At 62.5% G+C, this 14,296-nt stretch overlaps 3 protein-coding genes across 3 annotated transcripts in view; 1 reads left to right on the forward strand and 2 right to left on the reverse strand.

The window, feature by feature from the left end:
• Window positions 1-242: 242 nt before the first annotated feature.
• On the reverse strand, window positions 243-2,100 carry LOC134418875 (interleukin-12 subunit beta-like). The gene is made up of 6 exons (XM_063157843.1): window positions 2,020-2,100; window positions 1,520-1,741; window positions 1,267-1,375; window positions 1,000-1,181; window positions 750-898; window positions 243-483 (listed from the first exon to the last, which is right to left on the reverse strand). Exons 1-6 carry the CDS (start codon window positions 2,087-2,089, stop codon window positions 343-345), a joined length of 873 nt encoding a protein of 290 aa, XP_063013913.1. The 5' UTR covers window positions 2,090-2,100; the 3' UTR covers window positions 243-342.
• A 1,585-nt stretch (window positions 2,101-3,685) lies between these two features.
• Window positions 3,686-13,496, reverse strand: DQX1 (DEAQ-box RNA dependent ATPase 1). The gene is made up of 11 exons (XM_063157842.1): window positions 12,700-13,496; window positions 10,401-10,594; window positions 7,666-8,041; window positions 7,288-7,524; window positions 7,016-7,115; window positions 6,768-6,923; window positions 6,433-6,624; window positions 6,226-6,351; window positions 5,215-5,405; window positions 4,345-4,535; window positions 3,686-4,265 (listed from the first exon to the last, which is right to left on the reverse strand). Exons 1-11 carry the CDS (start codon window positions 12,988-12,990, stop codon window positions 4,082-4,084), a joined length of 2,238 nt encoding a protein of 745 aa, XP_063013912.1. The 5' UTR covers window positions 12,991-13,496; the 3' UTR covers window positions 3,686-4,081.
• The window catches only part of LOC134419152 (dedicator of cytokinesis protein 2-like), a 57,882-nt gene continuing 56,827 nt past the window's right edge, over window positions 13,242-14,296 (forward strand). The window contains 1 exon segment of the mRNA XM_063158115.1: window positions 13,242-14,065. Within this exon segment, the coding sequence (XP_063014185.1) occupies window positions 13,242-14,065 (824 nt within the window).

Below are 14,296 nucleotides of genomic sequence, written 5' to 3' on the forward strand. Positions count from 1 at the left end.
CCTGGGGACGTTGTCCCACCGCAGTCCCCAGAAAGGAGGCACAGCTGGGAGGGTTTTTGAGGGTCGGGGAAGTTCAGGAAAGCCATGTGTAGCTGCGCAGGGTGTGGGGACCCTCTACCCCACCTGTCCCCAAGCTGGGCTGGAGCACGGGTGGAGCCTGTCCCAGCCATGCAGAGTTCCGTGCAGCACCTCCCTTCCCACACACACCCAGCAGGGTTTGTGGTGGCAAAGCCAATCCCTGAGTTCTATTAGGGGGAAAATTCCTTTTCCGAGCTGTAAAGGGAAGGGGGTTCTGGGGACAGGAGGTGCCCGGCTGTGGGGTCAGCACCCTCCAAGCCGCAGTTATTGGGGTGCACCGAGGCCCATCCAGGCGCTCCAGGGGCTCCAGGCCGGGGGCGAGTAGGGGTCCCGGCAGCTGATCCGCACCCGCCCCGCTCCCGCCGGCACCGGCGCCTCCTCCGCGCCCTCCACGAACTGCTCAACCTGCAAAAGGACAGGACATGGTCTGGGGAGACCCTCGGGGTGGGGGCACAGCACCCCCTGAGCCCGGCAGCGCTGGGGAGAGCAGCGGTGACAGCCTGGGTGACAATTCATCACGCCAGGAGGGGAAGAGGCAGAGTAAGGAGGGGCCGTGGCTGAGCATCTTCTCAGGCAGGGGTGGGGCAGCGCAGGGTGGGCACAGCGCAGGGTGGGCACATGGGGCAGCCTGTGTTGGTCCCCCCGGGGCAGAGACCCCCCATCCCCGTTACCTGGGTGCCGTTGTGGAGCTCGTACTGCAGGTGGTAGAGCAGCGCAAAGTAGGACTTGGGGAGCGGCCAGGAGGCCGGGGGGGCCCAGGCCAGCTGGAGCTGCTCCCCCCGCTGCTGCAGCATCAGCTCCTGGGGCGGCTCGGGACGCACTGCGGACAGAGGGGGCTCAGAGCAGGGGCTGACCCCCTCCCCACGGAGCCTCCCGTGCCTTTCGGACGCCCCCACCCCGCTGCTCCCGCCCCGAGCTCACCGATATCGCGGAGGAAGAAGTGCCGGGAGAGGTTGAGGTAGGAGGTGTCCGAGAGCCCCTCCAGGTGGAGCTGGAGCGGGCGCAGCTCCTCGCCGAAGGGGCAGAACAGGGGATCTGCCAGGCTGGCGTTGAAGCGGCCCTGCCCACCGGCCACGGGCACCCAGGGCCCCACGGCGCCGTCGCTGTGGGGAGGGAGGGGTGGGCAGCGCTCAGGGCGGGGTGCCCGTGGTGCTGCCGTGGGTTTGTGGGGTCCCAAGGGGCACCCACCTGCGGATGAGGCAGGCACGGAAGATGGCAGAGGCGGGCCCGGGCCAGGAGCAGTGGAAGGAGCCGTTGTAGGACTCAGCCTGGCAGGACACGTTGATCTCCTCCTCACCTGAGGGGTTCAGGGGTGGCTGGTCAGGGGTGGTGCCCCCTCGCTGCAAGGGGCTCCCCACAGCCCTCATGCCCACGGGCTGGGCACCAGGATCCCCTGCTCCTCATCCCTCCATCCCCATCACCCCAGCCATGCCCTGCTTACGGGTGTTGCTGAGCACCACGTAGGTGCTGTCCAGCAGCACAGGGCCAGCCCAGCAGCTGTAGTTGCCCGTGGCTGGCAGGTCCAAGCCCAGGATGGTGAGCTTCTGGCCCTCAGGCACCAGCTCTGCCATGGGCTCCTCGTCCCCGTTCAGTGTCCAGGAGACGTGCTGCTCTGAGGTGTCACATCGCACCACCACGTCCTGGCTCAGCTTCCCCGCCTGGACTGGAGGCGAGAGGCAGATTGTCCACTGGTGGGCTGTGGTGGGGGCAGATTGTCCCCCAAACCACCATGGGTGGTGGCCTCGCAATCCTCACCCTGCTCCTGCACTCCACATCCTCCCCCAGCTCCTTCACCCCACATCACCCCAATGCCCACCCTCCAATCTCCCAAGAGAGCTGTCCCAGCCCCTATCAGAGCGTTTGGGATGCCCCCCACTCCCTCTGCTGTCCCAGCCAGGTTCCCCCTCCAAGGCCTCCCTGTGCTCCCTGTGCAGCACTCACACTTTGGGGGGAAGGCAGTCAGGGCTTGCGCAGGCACCAGGAACAGCAGCAGCCCCAGCAGCGCCAGCATCTGGGAAGGGAAAGGGCAGGGAAGGGCAGGCCCAGCTGGACACAACCCAGGAGAGAGGCACAGCCAGGGCAGAGCCCCCAGCCCTGAGAGCAGCAGGATCCTCCCCCAAGACCTCCCATTCTGTGCTTACCTCTGCGTTGTCTCCAGTGGGCTCAGCAGAGCCGGGGGCTGCGCTCTTATAGCGGGCTGGGCTGTGTGGGGCAGCCCCAAGGTGCAGCCACAGCAGGCATCACACTTCTGAGAACTGCAGCATGGGACCACGCTCAGCCCCCTGCCTGCCTCCCACCCACAGCACTGCTGCTGCTTCCCGGGGGGGCAGGGGGCACAGACACCCCCTGCCCTGCCCTGCCCTGCAATGCCAGGGGATGGGTAACCCTGGGAACAGCCAGGAAAGGGGCAGCACTGGGCATCTGGGGTGGTGTTGGGGTTTTGGGTGGTCCCAGCTCTCTCAGAGGGGTCCTGCAGCACCTGAGGGTCCGCACATCATCACTGTGTGCTGCACAGAGCCCCCCAGTGCCCTGCTGCGGGGTGGGGGGTCCTGTGGGGTCTCTCAGCACCTGTGATGGGGGTCTGGAGAGGGGCAGCTCAGGGCTGGGCCCCTCTGGGTGCGTTGAGGAGAGGGGAGGGTTGCCACAGGGGCTCAGGGTGATGTCCCCAGCCTGGCACAGGTTGGCACGCCCCTTCCATCCCCTCCTCATGCCAGTGTATCCCATGGGGTGCTGTGCAGAGATGAGGACGTAGGGACAGAGATCACCAGGGTCACCAGCTGCCCCTTTGCCACCCCACTGGTGCCAGCCCGTGCTGAGGGCACGCAGCAGAGCCCACCCTGGGGAAGGCAGTACTTTCATGTACTTTCTGCAGTTCCTAGAAAGCAAAGAGGGAACTGGGGCTGTGGGAGGCTGGGGGAGCCCAGCCCTCACCTTTTGAGGCCAGGACAGGCCAGTGGGACCTCCACGGCCCCTCCCTGAGCTGAGCCAAACCCCAGTGCGTGGGCTGAGGGGTGGGGACGGGGAGCCAGGACCCCCACCCCAGGCCCCATGGAGCAGCTCAGCCCTTGGCTGTAGCACTGTAGGGAACCCCAAGGGGAGAGGGAAGGGGTGCCCTGTCCTGGGGTGCCCCCGTGCCCTGGCCTGTCTGGGGGAAGCAGGCACTGGCAGCAGGTTGGCGGCCCCGCTCGCCCCCATCTCACAAACCACAGCTTCTCCTTGGCTTCTGCAGAACAACGACGACCACAGAGGGGAAGTCCTGTGGCAAAGGCCAGGGATGCCCTCAGAGCCTCAACATGGCTGGAACCCCAGCCTGGCACCCGAACACGGGTGGCAGGGAGAGAGGCCTCACGGACAGAAACCATTCCTGGGAGACGGGAGGAGCAGGGACAGAACCCACCCTGGCTGGATGACTCTCTGGTGATGTCCCTTGGTGAGATGGACCCACCCTGGCTGAATCACTCTCTGGTGATGTCCCTGGGCAGGATGGACCCATCCCAGCCAGACCCCTCTGTGGTGATGGACCCCACCCTGGCTGGATCACTCTCTGGTGACGTCCCTTGGCAGGAAGGACCCCACCCTCACTGCAGTCACGGACACGAAGCCAGGAGCAAAGGTCACAAAACTTTATACAGGAGGAGGGACCCGTGCGTGGCCCCTCGGCCCCGGGCGTGGGGGGAGTGGGACAGGCGATGCCTCCAGCCCCGCAGCACCCCCAGGAAACACGGGGTGAAGGAGCCCAGTGGGGAGGGCCCACAACACTCCCCCGGCCGGGGCCAGCGCTCCCCAATCCACGCTCCGAGGTGCCGGGGTGGTCCCACGGCCGCCGGCCCACGACTGACCGCGGCGCAGAGCCGAGGCAGTGCCAGGCCGTGCCCGCGCCTCCCTGCGAGCCGGGACAGACCCTGCGGGCACGCAGCCCCCCTGGGGCCTCCCCGGGGCTCCCCTGTCCCCAGGGTCACGGCCAAGCCCAGGCAGCCCCACCGCGGGGCTCCGCGGCTCCGGCTCACTGCAGGACGCACACGTCCGCGGGCTCGTCCTCCTCGCGTCTCGCACCCTCCGCCAGCTCCGCCTCCGCCGGCGCCGCCTCCTCGGCCGCCACCACCTTCTCCCGCAGCTCCATCAGCAGGTCCCGGCCCTCGCTGGGCGGCAGGTTGCTCAGGTAGTACTGCGGGGCCAACTCCACCAGCCTGCGAGGAGGACAGCGTGGGCTCAGCCAGCTGCAGGGACACCCTGTAAGGAAGGAGCTGCCCCTACCCGTCCCCTCACATTTGGGGCTGGATCTCCGAGACCACTTGCAGGCAGTTGTCCTGAGAGATGGTGAACTCGTGGTAGAGCACCCAGGGGGGCAGGCGGCGCGGGGGTGCCCGCAGCAGGTACCCAGAGGCGGGGGCCAGGTGTGCCACGTGCTTGTGCGTCAGCATCACGTAGTTACCGGAGCCGTCGATGTCCCGGGCGACCTGTGAGGGACCAGTGGGTGTCAGAACTCAGCACATCCCTCTGGGTGTCCAGAGGACGCCGTTGGGGGGCTCAGAGACCCTGGCATGCTGCCCAAAAACACCTCGGGATTTGATTGTGACCCTTGGAGCAAGCTGCCAGATTTGTATGAGGACGTGAAAGTCACACAGGTTTGAACAGTGTAATAAAAAAATGATCACAGGGTGAAAATGTAGATTTTAGGATTTTTGGTATGGGGGTTATGGGGACAAGATGGAGGAATCTGGGCATGTCTAGCCTTTCCTTCTTCCTCTTGTTCTCCATTTTCTGCAGTGATGTTGGCACTTTGGGATTGGTTTAGAGTAGAAGTGCACTGTCTAACACAGGTGGTAGGTATTGCCAATTAAGTGTAAATATGATATACATAGTGTGTAGTATAAAAGGACAACACAGAGTGCCTGTGGCTGCCTTGCTGAGCAGACCTCAGCTGGGCAGAAAGAAAATTTTATAGATAAGAATTAATAAACAACTTCAAGACTGAAAAATGAAGAGTCCAGACTCATTCTTCAGCTGCGTGGGCTGAAGCAGAGACATCCTGCACATCTGGGGGCAGCAATTATCAACACCAACCCGAGAAGCAGGGACTGGTGGGCTGCACACCCCAACATCTCCCCCATAACTCCCCACGGGCCCTGGGCTCACCTTGAGGAAGTAGCCGGAGATGAGGGCGCGCTGGATGTTGAGGGCGTTGGCGTCGGAGCCGAAGGCGGGCGGGGACACCGGGAGCTCGATGCGGCGCATGGCCTCCAGCAGCTCGGCGCGCACCGTGCCCGCCAGGCGCAGCGCCTCGGCACTCAGCCCCAGCTTCCGGCACCAGCCCTCGTCCCCCGCGTCTGCGGGGGCACAGCGGGGTCACAAATGGGGGGATGAAGTGGGAGAGTGGGGGCTGGGGTGTGGGGACAGAGGTGGGACAGTGGGGTCGGCAATGGGGGGACAGGGGTGGCACAGTGGGGGTTGTGATGTGGGGACAGAGGTGGGATAGTGGGGCCTGTGACATGGGAAAGGGGTGGCACAGTGGGGGCTGTGATGTGGGGACAGGGGTGGCACAGTGGGGGCTGTGATGTGGGTATAGGAGTGGGACAGCAGGGTCAGAGATGGGGGGACAAGGATGGGGTCAGCAATGTGGGGACAGGGGTGGGAAAGTGGGGTTGGCAATGTGGGGACAGAGGTGGGAAAGTGGGGTTGGCAATGTGGGGACAGGGGTGGCACAGTGGGGGCTGTGTTGTGGGGACAGGGGTGTGATAGTGGGGTTGGCAATGTGGGGACAGGGGTGGCACAGTGGGGGCTGTGTTGTGGGGACAGGGAGGGCTGTGATGTGGAGACAGGGGTGGCACAGTGGGGGCTGTGATGTGGGACAGGACAGTGGTGCCATGGGGTGGGGACAGGTGAGCAGAGAGCCCGCTGGGGTGGGGGCTTGGGGAACACAAAAACAGTGCTGTTTCCCTGTCTGTGACCCCTTCACACAGTGGTGACAGGGACTGAGCCCCCAGGCTAGAGCTGGGACCCCCAGATCCTCCCCAGCCAGGCTGGCCACTAGGATGGGGTCAGGAATGTAGCTCCAGGGCAGGGACGCATGAGGGGACACAACAGGGGACACAAGGGGTCTGTGGGATGCCCACAGTGGTGAAGCCCCCCAGCCCCTGCCCCACTCACGCTGCTGGAAGGCATTGAAGATGTTGATGAGGGTGAAGTGGTCCCCGCTGGGGTGCAGCAGCGCCCGCCGGCGCAGCGCCACGGCCTCCTCCAGGTGCGTGGAGAGGGGCACGAAGCAGGGCGATGCTGGGGGTGGGCAGGGGGTCACTGTGTGTCCCCAGCACTCGCCTGGCACTGCTGGCTGCCCCCCAAGCCCCCACAGGGTACCTGTGAGCATGGCAGCCAGGCTGACCATCTCCTCCACGCAGTCGAACTCGCAGGAGGCGATGAGGGCCTTGGCCAGCTGCGGGTCCAGGGGGAATTCTGACATGATGATCCCAACCTCCGACAGATTCCCGTCATCATCCAGGGCTGCCAGGTAATCCAGGTCCTCCAGAGCTTGCATCAGCGACTCAGGGGCTGGGGTGGGACATCAGGCAGCTTTGCCCACTCTGTCCAGTCCCTCCCCAGAGACAACCCAGGCCGCAGTGATGGCCACAGCCATGGCTGCCCCATCGTGTCCCTCTGCTCCCCACGCCATGCCGGGCCCTCCTGGGCTCTACCTGGGCGGTCAAGGAAGTCACACTGGCCCATGTCAGCGATGTCCAGGCGCTTCAGCAGCAGCACCAGGCGGCTCAGGCTGGTCTCACTGACCTGGGGTGCAGGGCTGGGGGGCATGCGCTGCTCAAAGGCCTCTGAGTACAGGCGCAGGCAGGTGCCTGCAGGAGAGAGGATAGGGACAGGGTGGGGATAGGTGCTGGCCCAGGGCTGCTGGCAGTGCTGAAGGATGGACACTGGAGCAGGGGCTTACCTGGGGGGCTGCCGGCAGCTCTCTGCATGCGTGACTCGGCCTGGCTCCGGCTGATGGGCCGCAGCACCTGGGACTCGGCGCGGATGCGGGGGTTGTACACCTGCAGGGGAGGCTCTGAGTGGGACCTCTGCCATCCCCCAAACCCCTCACCTGCCACTGCAGGGCCACGACTGTCACCTCCCTGGGGCACACCCCTCCTCCCAGCCTGGGACACCACAGCCCACTGCGCCCAGGGCAGACCCAGACCCCCGCGTGTCCCCCGTCCCACTCACGCTGCGCAGCTCCAGCCCCGAGTCGATGACGAAGCGCACGGTGCCCAGCGAGAAGGACGAGTCCCCGAGCCAGTGGGTGACAATGACACGGCGCTCCCGGCCCTCCTCGGGTGTCTCATAGAGTCTCTGTGCAGCTCTGCCCACCCCGGGGTGCAGCGGCAGCACCAGCAGCGGGCCCAGCGCCGGGCTCAGCGCCACGGCCTCCGTCTGGATGGCAGCACAGCACTCCGAGATCTCCTGAGCAAGGACAAGGGGGACAGGTGACGCTTGCTGACACCGTAGTGTCCCCATCCCCATCTTGTGCCATGCCCTGTGCCCACCTCCACTACAAAGGAGCTGCAGCTGCCCCTCCAAACCTCCCTTGCCCTGTTCTCCCACCTGCTCGCTGGCCAGGAAGACGAGGATGTTGCCGGGCTCCTGGCGCCGGTGGATGTCCAGCACGGCCTGGCACGCAGCAGCCACGCTCCCGTGGGCCGGCGGCTCCCGGTGGAGCAGCTGTGGCGGGGAGCCGTGCCCGGGCACCCTGACCACGGGCGGGTCCCCGCAGAAGGCGCGCAGGCGCGGCTCCAGGGCGGGCGAGGTGACGATGACGAGGCGCAGGGCCGGGCGCTGGCGCAGCACGTCCTTGAGCAGCCCCAGCAGCGCGTCCGTGGGCACCGTGCGCTCCTGCGCCTCGTCCAGCACCACCACCCCGTACTGCCGCAGCAGCGGCTCCGACGTCATCTCCCGCAGCAGCATCTCGTCCGAGCAGAACCTGGCAGGGCCCCCACCCATCAGCATGGACCCCTGGCTGGGGGGACACCTCATCCCTCCCCACAGCAGCCCCCTCCCCATGTCCCAGATTGCCAAGCAATGTGTATCCTATTTTGTCTGAACTCAGTCCATCCCTCTGGGTGTCCAGAGTTGCCCAGGACCCCGCTGGGGGGCTCAGAGACCCTGGCATGCTGCCCAAAAACACCTCGGGATTTGATTTTGACCCTTGGAGCAAGTTACCAGCTTTGTATGAGGATGTGAAAGTCACACAGGTTTGAACAGTGTAATAACAAAATGATGACAGGGTGAAAATGTAGATTTTAGGATTTTTGGTATGGGGGTTATGGGGACAAGATGGAGGAATCTGGGCGTGTCCAGCCTTTCTTTCTTTCTCTTGTTCTCCATTATCTACTGTGATGTTGGCACTTTGGGATTGGTTTAGAGTAGAAGCTCACTGTCTAACACAGGTGATAGGTATTGGCAATTAAGTGTAAATATGATATACATAGTTTGTAGTATAAAAAGACAACACTGCCCTGGGGGCAGTCAGAGTGCCTTTGGCTGCCCTGTTGAGCAGATCTCAGCTGGGCAGAAAGAAAATTTTACAGATAAGAATTAATAAACAACTTGAAGACTGAAAACTGAAGAGCTCTGACTCTTTCTTCAGACGCACGGGCTGAAACAGAGACCTTTCGCACATCTTGGGGCAGCAATTAACAACCAACAACTCGAGACTATTTGCTCCTCCTGCTCTGGTGTACTGTCACCATGCCACACACCTTCCCTGGCATTTCTCCTAGACTGCCAAGCAATGTGTGGATCCTATTTGCTCCTCCTGCTGTGGTCACCAAGTCTCGGTTTGGAGAGCCAGGTGTGTGTTAAGGAAGGCAGGAGCCTCCTCTGAAATGGAGAATGTAAACCCTCCCCACTCCTCTGAATTGCTAAGAATTTTAAATTAAGGGGCTCTCAGGCAAAAAGCTATGGGACCAGGGAATAACAGTTTTTAATAGGGAAGAAAATAAAAGGATAAAATAAACAATGCAGTATACTAGAACAACACTGACAGAGTCAGGACACAACCTGACACCCTGTGGGTCAGGGTGTTGGTAGCAGTCCCATTGGAATTGTGGCTGCAGCCCTCCTGCAGTGTCAGGGGTGGTTCTGTTGGAGCAGGGATCCTGTAGAAGGGATCCAGTGGAAGAGGCAGCTGCTGTTCCTCTGGGAAATCCAGTGGAGAAGCCGTGCTGGTGTTCCAGAATCTCCAGATTATACCCAGGTAGGAATACTTGGCTCCTCCCCCTGGGCTCACATCTCCCAATGGGATGCTGTAGTTCTTATCAGTCATGCAGTGACATTCAATAGCTGTTATCAGCAGGTGTCCCCTCCCGAGGGAGGAGTAAGTGTGGAAGAGATAAGGAAAACTGCTCACTGTGACAAAAGATAGCTGCCATACAGATGGTGTAGAATACATCTTGCCTTGCAATCTGGGACACAGCACACTGTCACCATACCACACACCTTCCCTGGCATCTATCCTACATTGCAAGGCAATGTGTGTGTTCTACTTGCCATGTGTCAGAGGTGGGGCAGTTATCTTCTGTTCCTTGGGCAGTTTGCTTTATCTCTTCCACAGCCAATCCTCCCTCCAGGACATATCTTCTGCTAATGGGCCGTTAATCATTAATTATCTTCTGTTAATGGGCTATTGAATGTCACTGCATGGCTGATAAAATTCCATCATCCCATTGTGAGATGCTCCACCCAGAGGGAGGAGCCAAGCATTCCTACCTGGATCCAATCTGAGATTCTGGGACAACAGAACAACCTTTCCACTGCATTCCCAGCTGCCTCTTCCACTGGATGCCCAGAGGAAGACTGCACCTTTCTACAGGATCCCTGCTCCAGCAGAACCACAGCTGGCACTGCAGGAGGGCTGAGCCCCCATGGGATGGGGCTGGGACACCACCCTGACACACAGAGGGGCAGGTTGTGTTCTGACTCTATCAGCGTTATTTTGACTTACTGCATTGTTAATTTTATTTTCATTTTCTTCCCTAATAAAAACCTCTTATTCCTACTCACACATCTTCGCCTGAGAGCCCCTTAATTTCAAATTAAAGGCAATTCAGAGGGAGGGGGTTTACATTCCCCATTTTAGGTGCTTCCTTAGCACACCCCTTTGTCTTTCCAAACCGAGACACCCCAGATCAGCCCCTCCCCAGATCAGCCCCTCCCCAGATCAGAGCAGCCCGTGCCTCTCCCCAGCCAGGCCAGCCTGGATTAAGGGATTAGGTGGGGTTTAGCGGGATTAGGGCGCCGTGCTCCCGTTCCCAGCACGGGCCCTGCTGTCCCTGCCCTACCTGAGGATGGTGTCAGCAGTGCAGCAGTCCTCGTGGGGCACACAGTAGCCCACCTCGTGGCCCAGGTTCAGGTCCATCTCGTCGGCCACGCGCAGGGAGAGGCTGAGGGCGGCCAGGCTGTGGGGCTGGGTGCAGGCCACCAGCCCGTGGGCAAACGACATGGACAGGGCGTACTCGGCGCACCACTGGGGGATCTGTGGGGACAGGACATGGGCAGTGTGGCTTCAGGACTGTCCCCTCCCCGCCATGCCACTCCAAAGTGCATAAAGACCCTCCCCATGGATTTGGCTGTGGGATCTCCAGGGTCAGGGGCTGTCCAGAGGCACTCAATTTTCATTTTGTGTGAAAAATGCCTATTTTATAATTGGCTTTTTGCAAACATTAAAATGAATATTCTGTGTTATGTTAGAAAGTGATGCTCTATTAATTTTCTTACGCGGTCTGTTAAATATAGCTTTAGGTTATAACAAAATGTTAAAATAGAAACTATGCTATGTAAGATACTTTTAAAAAGAAAGGACTCGCAGTGAGATAGCAGCCACAGGACACCTGAATCTTTCAGAGAAAGAGAATTTATTGCTCCATTATCAGGAGAAACAAACTTCTTCCCACCTCACTCAGCCACGAAGACTCTGGTTAGGATCAATAGGAAGAAGCTGACACTGACCAGACAGAATCCTGTGTTTGAATGGAATTGATGCATCATGTATGAGATGTATGAATATGCAACAGGTTATTGTTTTTAAGGGTTAATCCTCTGTTAATGTGGGTCCTTTTTGGGGCTTATTTTGCCCAGAAAGAGGTACCTGGACTGTCCATAACTCTTTGTTTCTATTGTCTCATATTGTCCTAATCCAAATTGTCCAAAATTTTTATTACTCTAATTATATTGCTGTATTTATTACCATTTTATTACTATTAAGCTTTTAAGATTTTTAAAAACAAGTGATTGGCGTTTTTCACAGGCAGGATGTTCCCTCTGCACTCCTGTCACCTCTGAGCCTCACAGCCTGTGCCAGGAGCCCCTTGGCCCCACACCTGCAGCTTCCTGCCCTGGTGTGGGACACCACAATCCTGCTCTCACATGAGGGACATGGGACAATGGCCTGGGAAAGCCACAGAGGGACAGGGAAGGGATCACCAGGGAGCAGCTGCTAGCCAAGTGCCTGGCCTGACAGCGTGGGACAGTGCCAAGGCCACGCAGATGTCCCTTTGGCACCAGGGACCTGAGTCCTGCTCCCTCCTGTCACCTCTGAGCCCCCCACGAGCGCTGCCTGTGCCTCAGTGTCCCCAGGGCCCTGCAGGGACTAACAGCAGGGAGCTGCACCCCAAAAACACCAACCCTGGGGCCCGCACAGGAGCTTTGATCCCCAAATCCGGCAGTGCCAGCCCAGCTCAGGAACTCAGCAGGTCACACCCAGGGAGCTGATTTGCTTGAGCACCTGGAGCCCAGGGACAACACCCTGATAGCCTGGGGGACCCAGCCCGACAGCCTGGGGGGACCCAGCCCTTCCAACACCCCAATATCCTGGGGGACCCAGCCCGACAGCCTGGGGGGACCCAGCCCTTCCAACACCCCAATATCCTGGGGGACCCAGCCCAATAACCTGGGGGGACCCAGCCCTTCCAACACCACAACAGCCCGGGGGACCCAGCCCAATAACCTGGGGGGACCCAGCCCATTCCAACACCCTGATATCCTGGGGGACCCAGCCCTTCCAACACCCTGATATCCTGGGGGACCCAGCCCTTCCAACACCCTGATATCCTGGGGGACCCAGCCCATTCCAACACCCCAGTATCCTGAGGGACCCAGTGCATTGCAGCACCCCAATATCCTGGCCGACCCAGGCCATCCCAACACCCCCATAACCTGGAGGGACCCGATATCCTGGGGGACCCAGCCCGATATCCTGGGGGACCCAGCCCATTCCAACACCCCGACAGCCTCAGGCGACCCAGCCCATTCCAGCCCTGCAGCTCCGCCACCACAATCGCCTCCCCGGTCAAAGTCTGCCCGGTGCTGGCCCCGAGCGTCACCAGCAGCTGGGACCGGCTCCCCGGGGCCACCCCGCGGGGATCTGCAGGCCCAGCTCCGGGAGGGGCCGTTCCTCGGTTGGTTCCCGGGAGGGTGCCAGCGCTCCCCGGTTCGTGCCCAGCTTTGCCCATCCCCAGCACATCACGGTGCCCGCACACCCCGCCGGGCTCCGGGCAGCGTTCCCGGGCACCCTGTCCGCGTGTCCCTCTCCACCCGCTCTGGGGGGATCAGACACCACAGCCCAGCTGCCCTCGGGCTCACCTGGGTGCTCTTGCCGGTACCGGGGGGCCCGGACACCAGCACGATGCCGCTGCTGCCCTCCAGGTGCTCCATGAAGCTGTACTTGGCCGTCCACACCGGCAGCTCCCGCCGCTGCCGCAGCAGCTCGTAGTACCGGGAGGAGAAGGGCAGCCCGTCGTAGGGGTTCACCTCCAGGTCGCCGTCGCAGCCCAGGGACGGCTCTTCATCCTCCTCCTCCTCCTCCTCTTCCTCCAGCGCGGAGCCGGGGCCGCTCGGCCCGGGCAGGGGAGCCGGGGCCCCGGAGCCGGCCATGGCGGGGACACCGGAGCTGCGAGGGCGGGCGGGGGTGGAGCGGCACCGGCGCTGACCCACCCCCGCCTACGTACCGGGAAGGCGCCCGGTGCTGCCCAGTGCCACGTCCCGGCCGGCGGGGAGGGGGGAGCCGCGGGCACCGGAGACGGACGGCCGGGGGATGCGGGCACGGGGGTGACACGGCCGAGGAGATCAGGGACAGAACCGGAGTGTGGGGGACCGGGAGAACGGGCGAGGAACCGGGAAAGGGGATGGGGCACCGGGAGAGCCCCGCAGGACCGAACGGAGTGCGGACACCGGACAGGTGTGCTGTTCCCCGCCGTGCGTGGGGACCGGACCGGAGGCGGGGTACGGGGGTTGCGGGACAGGGCGGACACCTTGGGAAGGCCGGTCCCGAACGGCACGGGCCGGACCGGGTCGGCGGAGCACCTGTACGGGACGGTCCGGACCGGGCACCTGAGCACCGGCACCGGGCCGGAGCGGAGCGGGCGGGCAGGTCGGGGGCGGGTCAGGGGCGGGTTCCCCGCACCCCCTCAGGGCCGCGGCCCCGGTTCCGGCCCCGGTTCCGGTTCCGGTCCCGCCGCTCACCTGCGCGCGCCACCGCGGGCCCTGCCGGGGGACACGGCCACGTGACCCGCGGCAGCCAATCAGCGTCCGCGCCGGGCGGGGCCCGGATGTGGCGGCGGGACCGGAGCGGACGGAGCGCCCCGGGACCCCCCCTCGGCACCGCTCCCGCCTCCGCTGCCAGCTCCGCCCTGCGCCCCCCAGCCGGCCACGGCTGCGGCCTCAGCCTCCGAGCAGCCCCTATTCGGACCGGGCTTCCCGGTACCGGACATCTAGGTGCTGATGTGGGACATCCCGTACTGGATCTGGGCATCCCGGTGCGGGACCGGGCGTACCACAGCCGGGCATCGTGTACCGGCGTATCTTGTAGCAGTGTTGAGCATTTCCATACAGAACATCTTATAGTGCTGTGGGATGTACCGGAACCGGGAATCCCGTACCGGTGTCGGTCCTTCCGTACCGGAGCATCCATTAACGGTGCTGCTCATACCGGTGCCGGCATCCCGCTGCTGTACGGGGCATCCCGTACCAGCACGGGGTGTATCGGGGCCGGGCATCCCGCTGCAGGACATCCCGTACCGGCGCCTCGCACCCGAAGCGGCTCCCGGTGGGACCGGCAGGTGGAGCTCCGTGACCGGCGAACGGCCCGGCCTGAGCTCCCGCCGGGACCGGGCACGGACCGGGGACCCAGCGGTGCCTGCTGGCCCCGGGACTGCGGAGATCGGGAACCGGGAGGGCTTGG

Source organism: Melospiza melodia, chromosome 5 (assembly GCF_035770615.1).
Source record: "Melospiza melodia melodia isolate bMelMel2 chromosome 5, bMelMel2.pri, whole genome shotgun sequence".
In the NCBI taxonomy this organism is placed as follows: domain Eukaryota; kingdom Metazoa; phylum Chordata; class Aves; order Passeriformes; family Passerellidae; genus Melospiza; species Melospiza melodia.

What these genes read in the sequence shown, in the direction of transcription:
- LOC134418875 (XM_063157843.1), bottom strand. Translation starts at nt 2,089, where the DNA reads ATGCTGGCGCTGCTGGGGCTGCTGCTGTTCCTGGTGCCTGCGCAAGCC. An exon ending in CTTCTTCCTCCGCGATATCG is followed by an intron (nt 899 to 999) that starts GTGAGCTCGGGG and finishes CTCTGTCCGCAG; the next exon opens with TGCGTCCCGAGCCGCCCCAG. An exon ending in AGCTCCACAACGGCACCCAG is followed by an intron (nt 484 to 749) that starts GTAACGGGGATG and finishes GTCCTTTTGCAG; the next exon opens with GTTGAGCAGTTCGTGGAGGG.
- DQX1 (XM_063157842.1), bottom strand. Translation starts at nt 12,990, where the DNA reads ATGGCCGGCTCCGGGGCCCCGGCTCCCCTGCCCGGGCCGAGCGGCCCC. An exon ending in CCTGGCTGCCATGCTCACAG is followed by an intron (nt 6,352 to 6,432) that starts GTACCCTGTGGG and finishes GCCCACCCCCAG; the next exon opens with CATCGCCCTGCTTCGTGCCC. An exon ending in TCGGAGATCCAGCCCCAAAT is followed by an intron (nt 4,266 to 4,344) that starts GTGAGGGGACGG and finishes TCCTCCTCGCAG; the next exon opens with GCTGGTGGAGTTGGCCCCGC.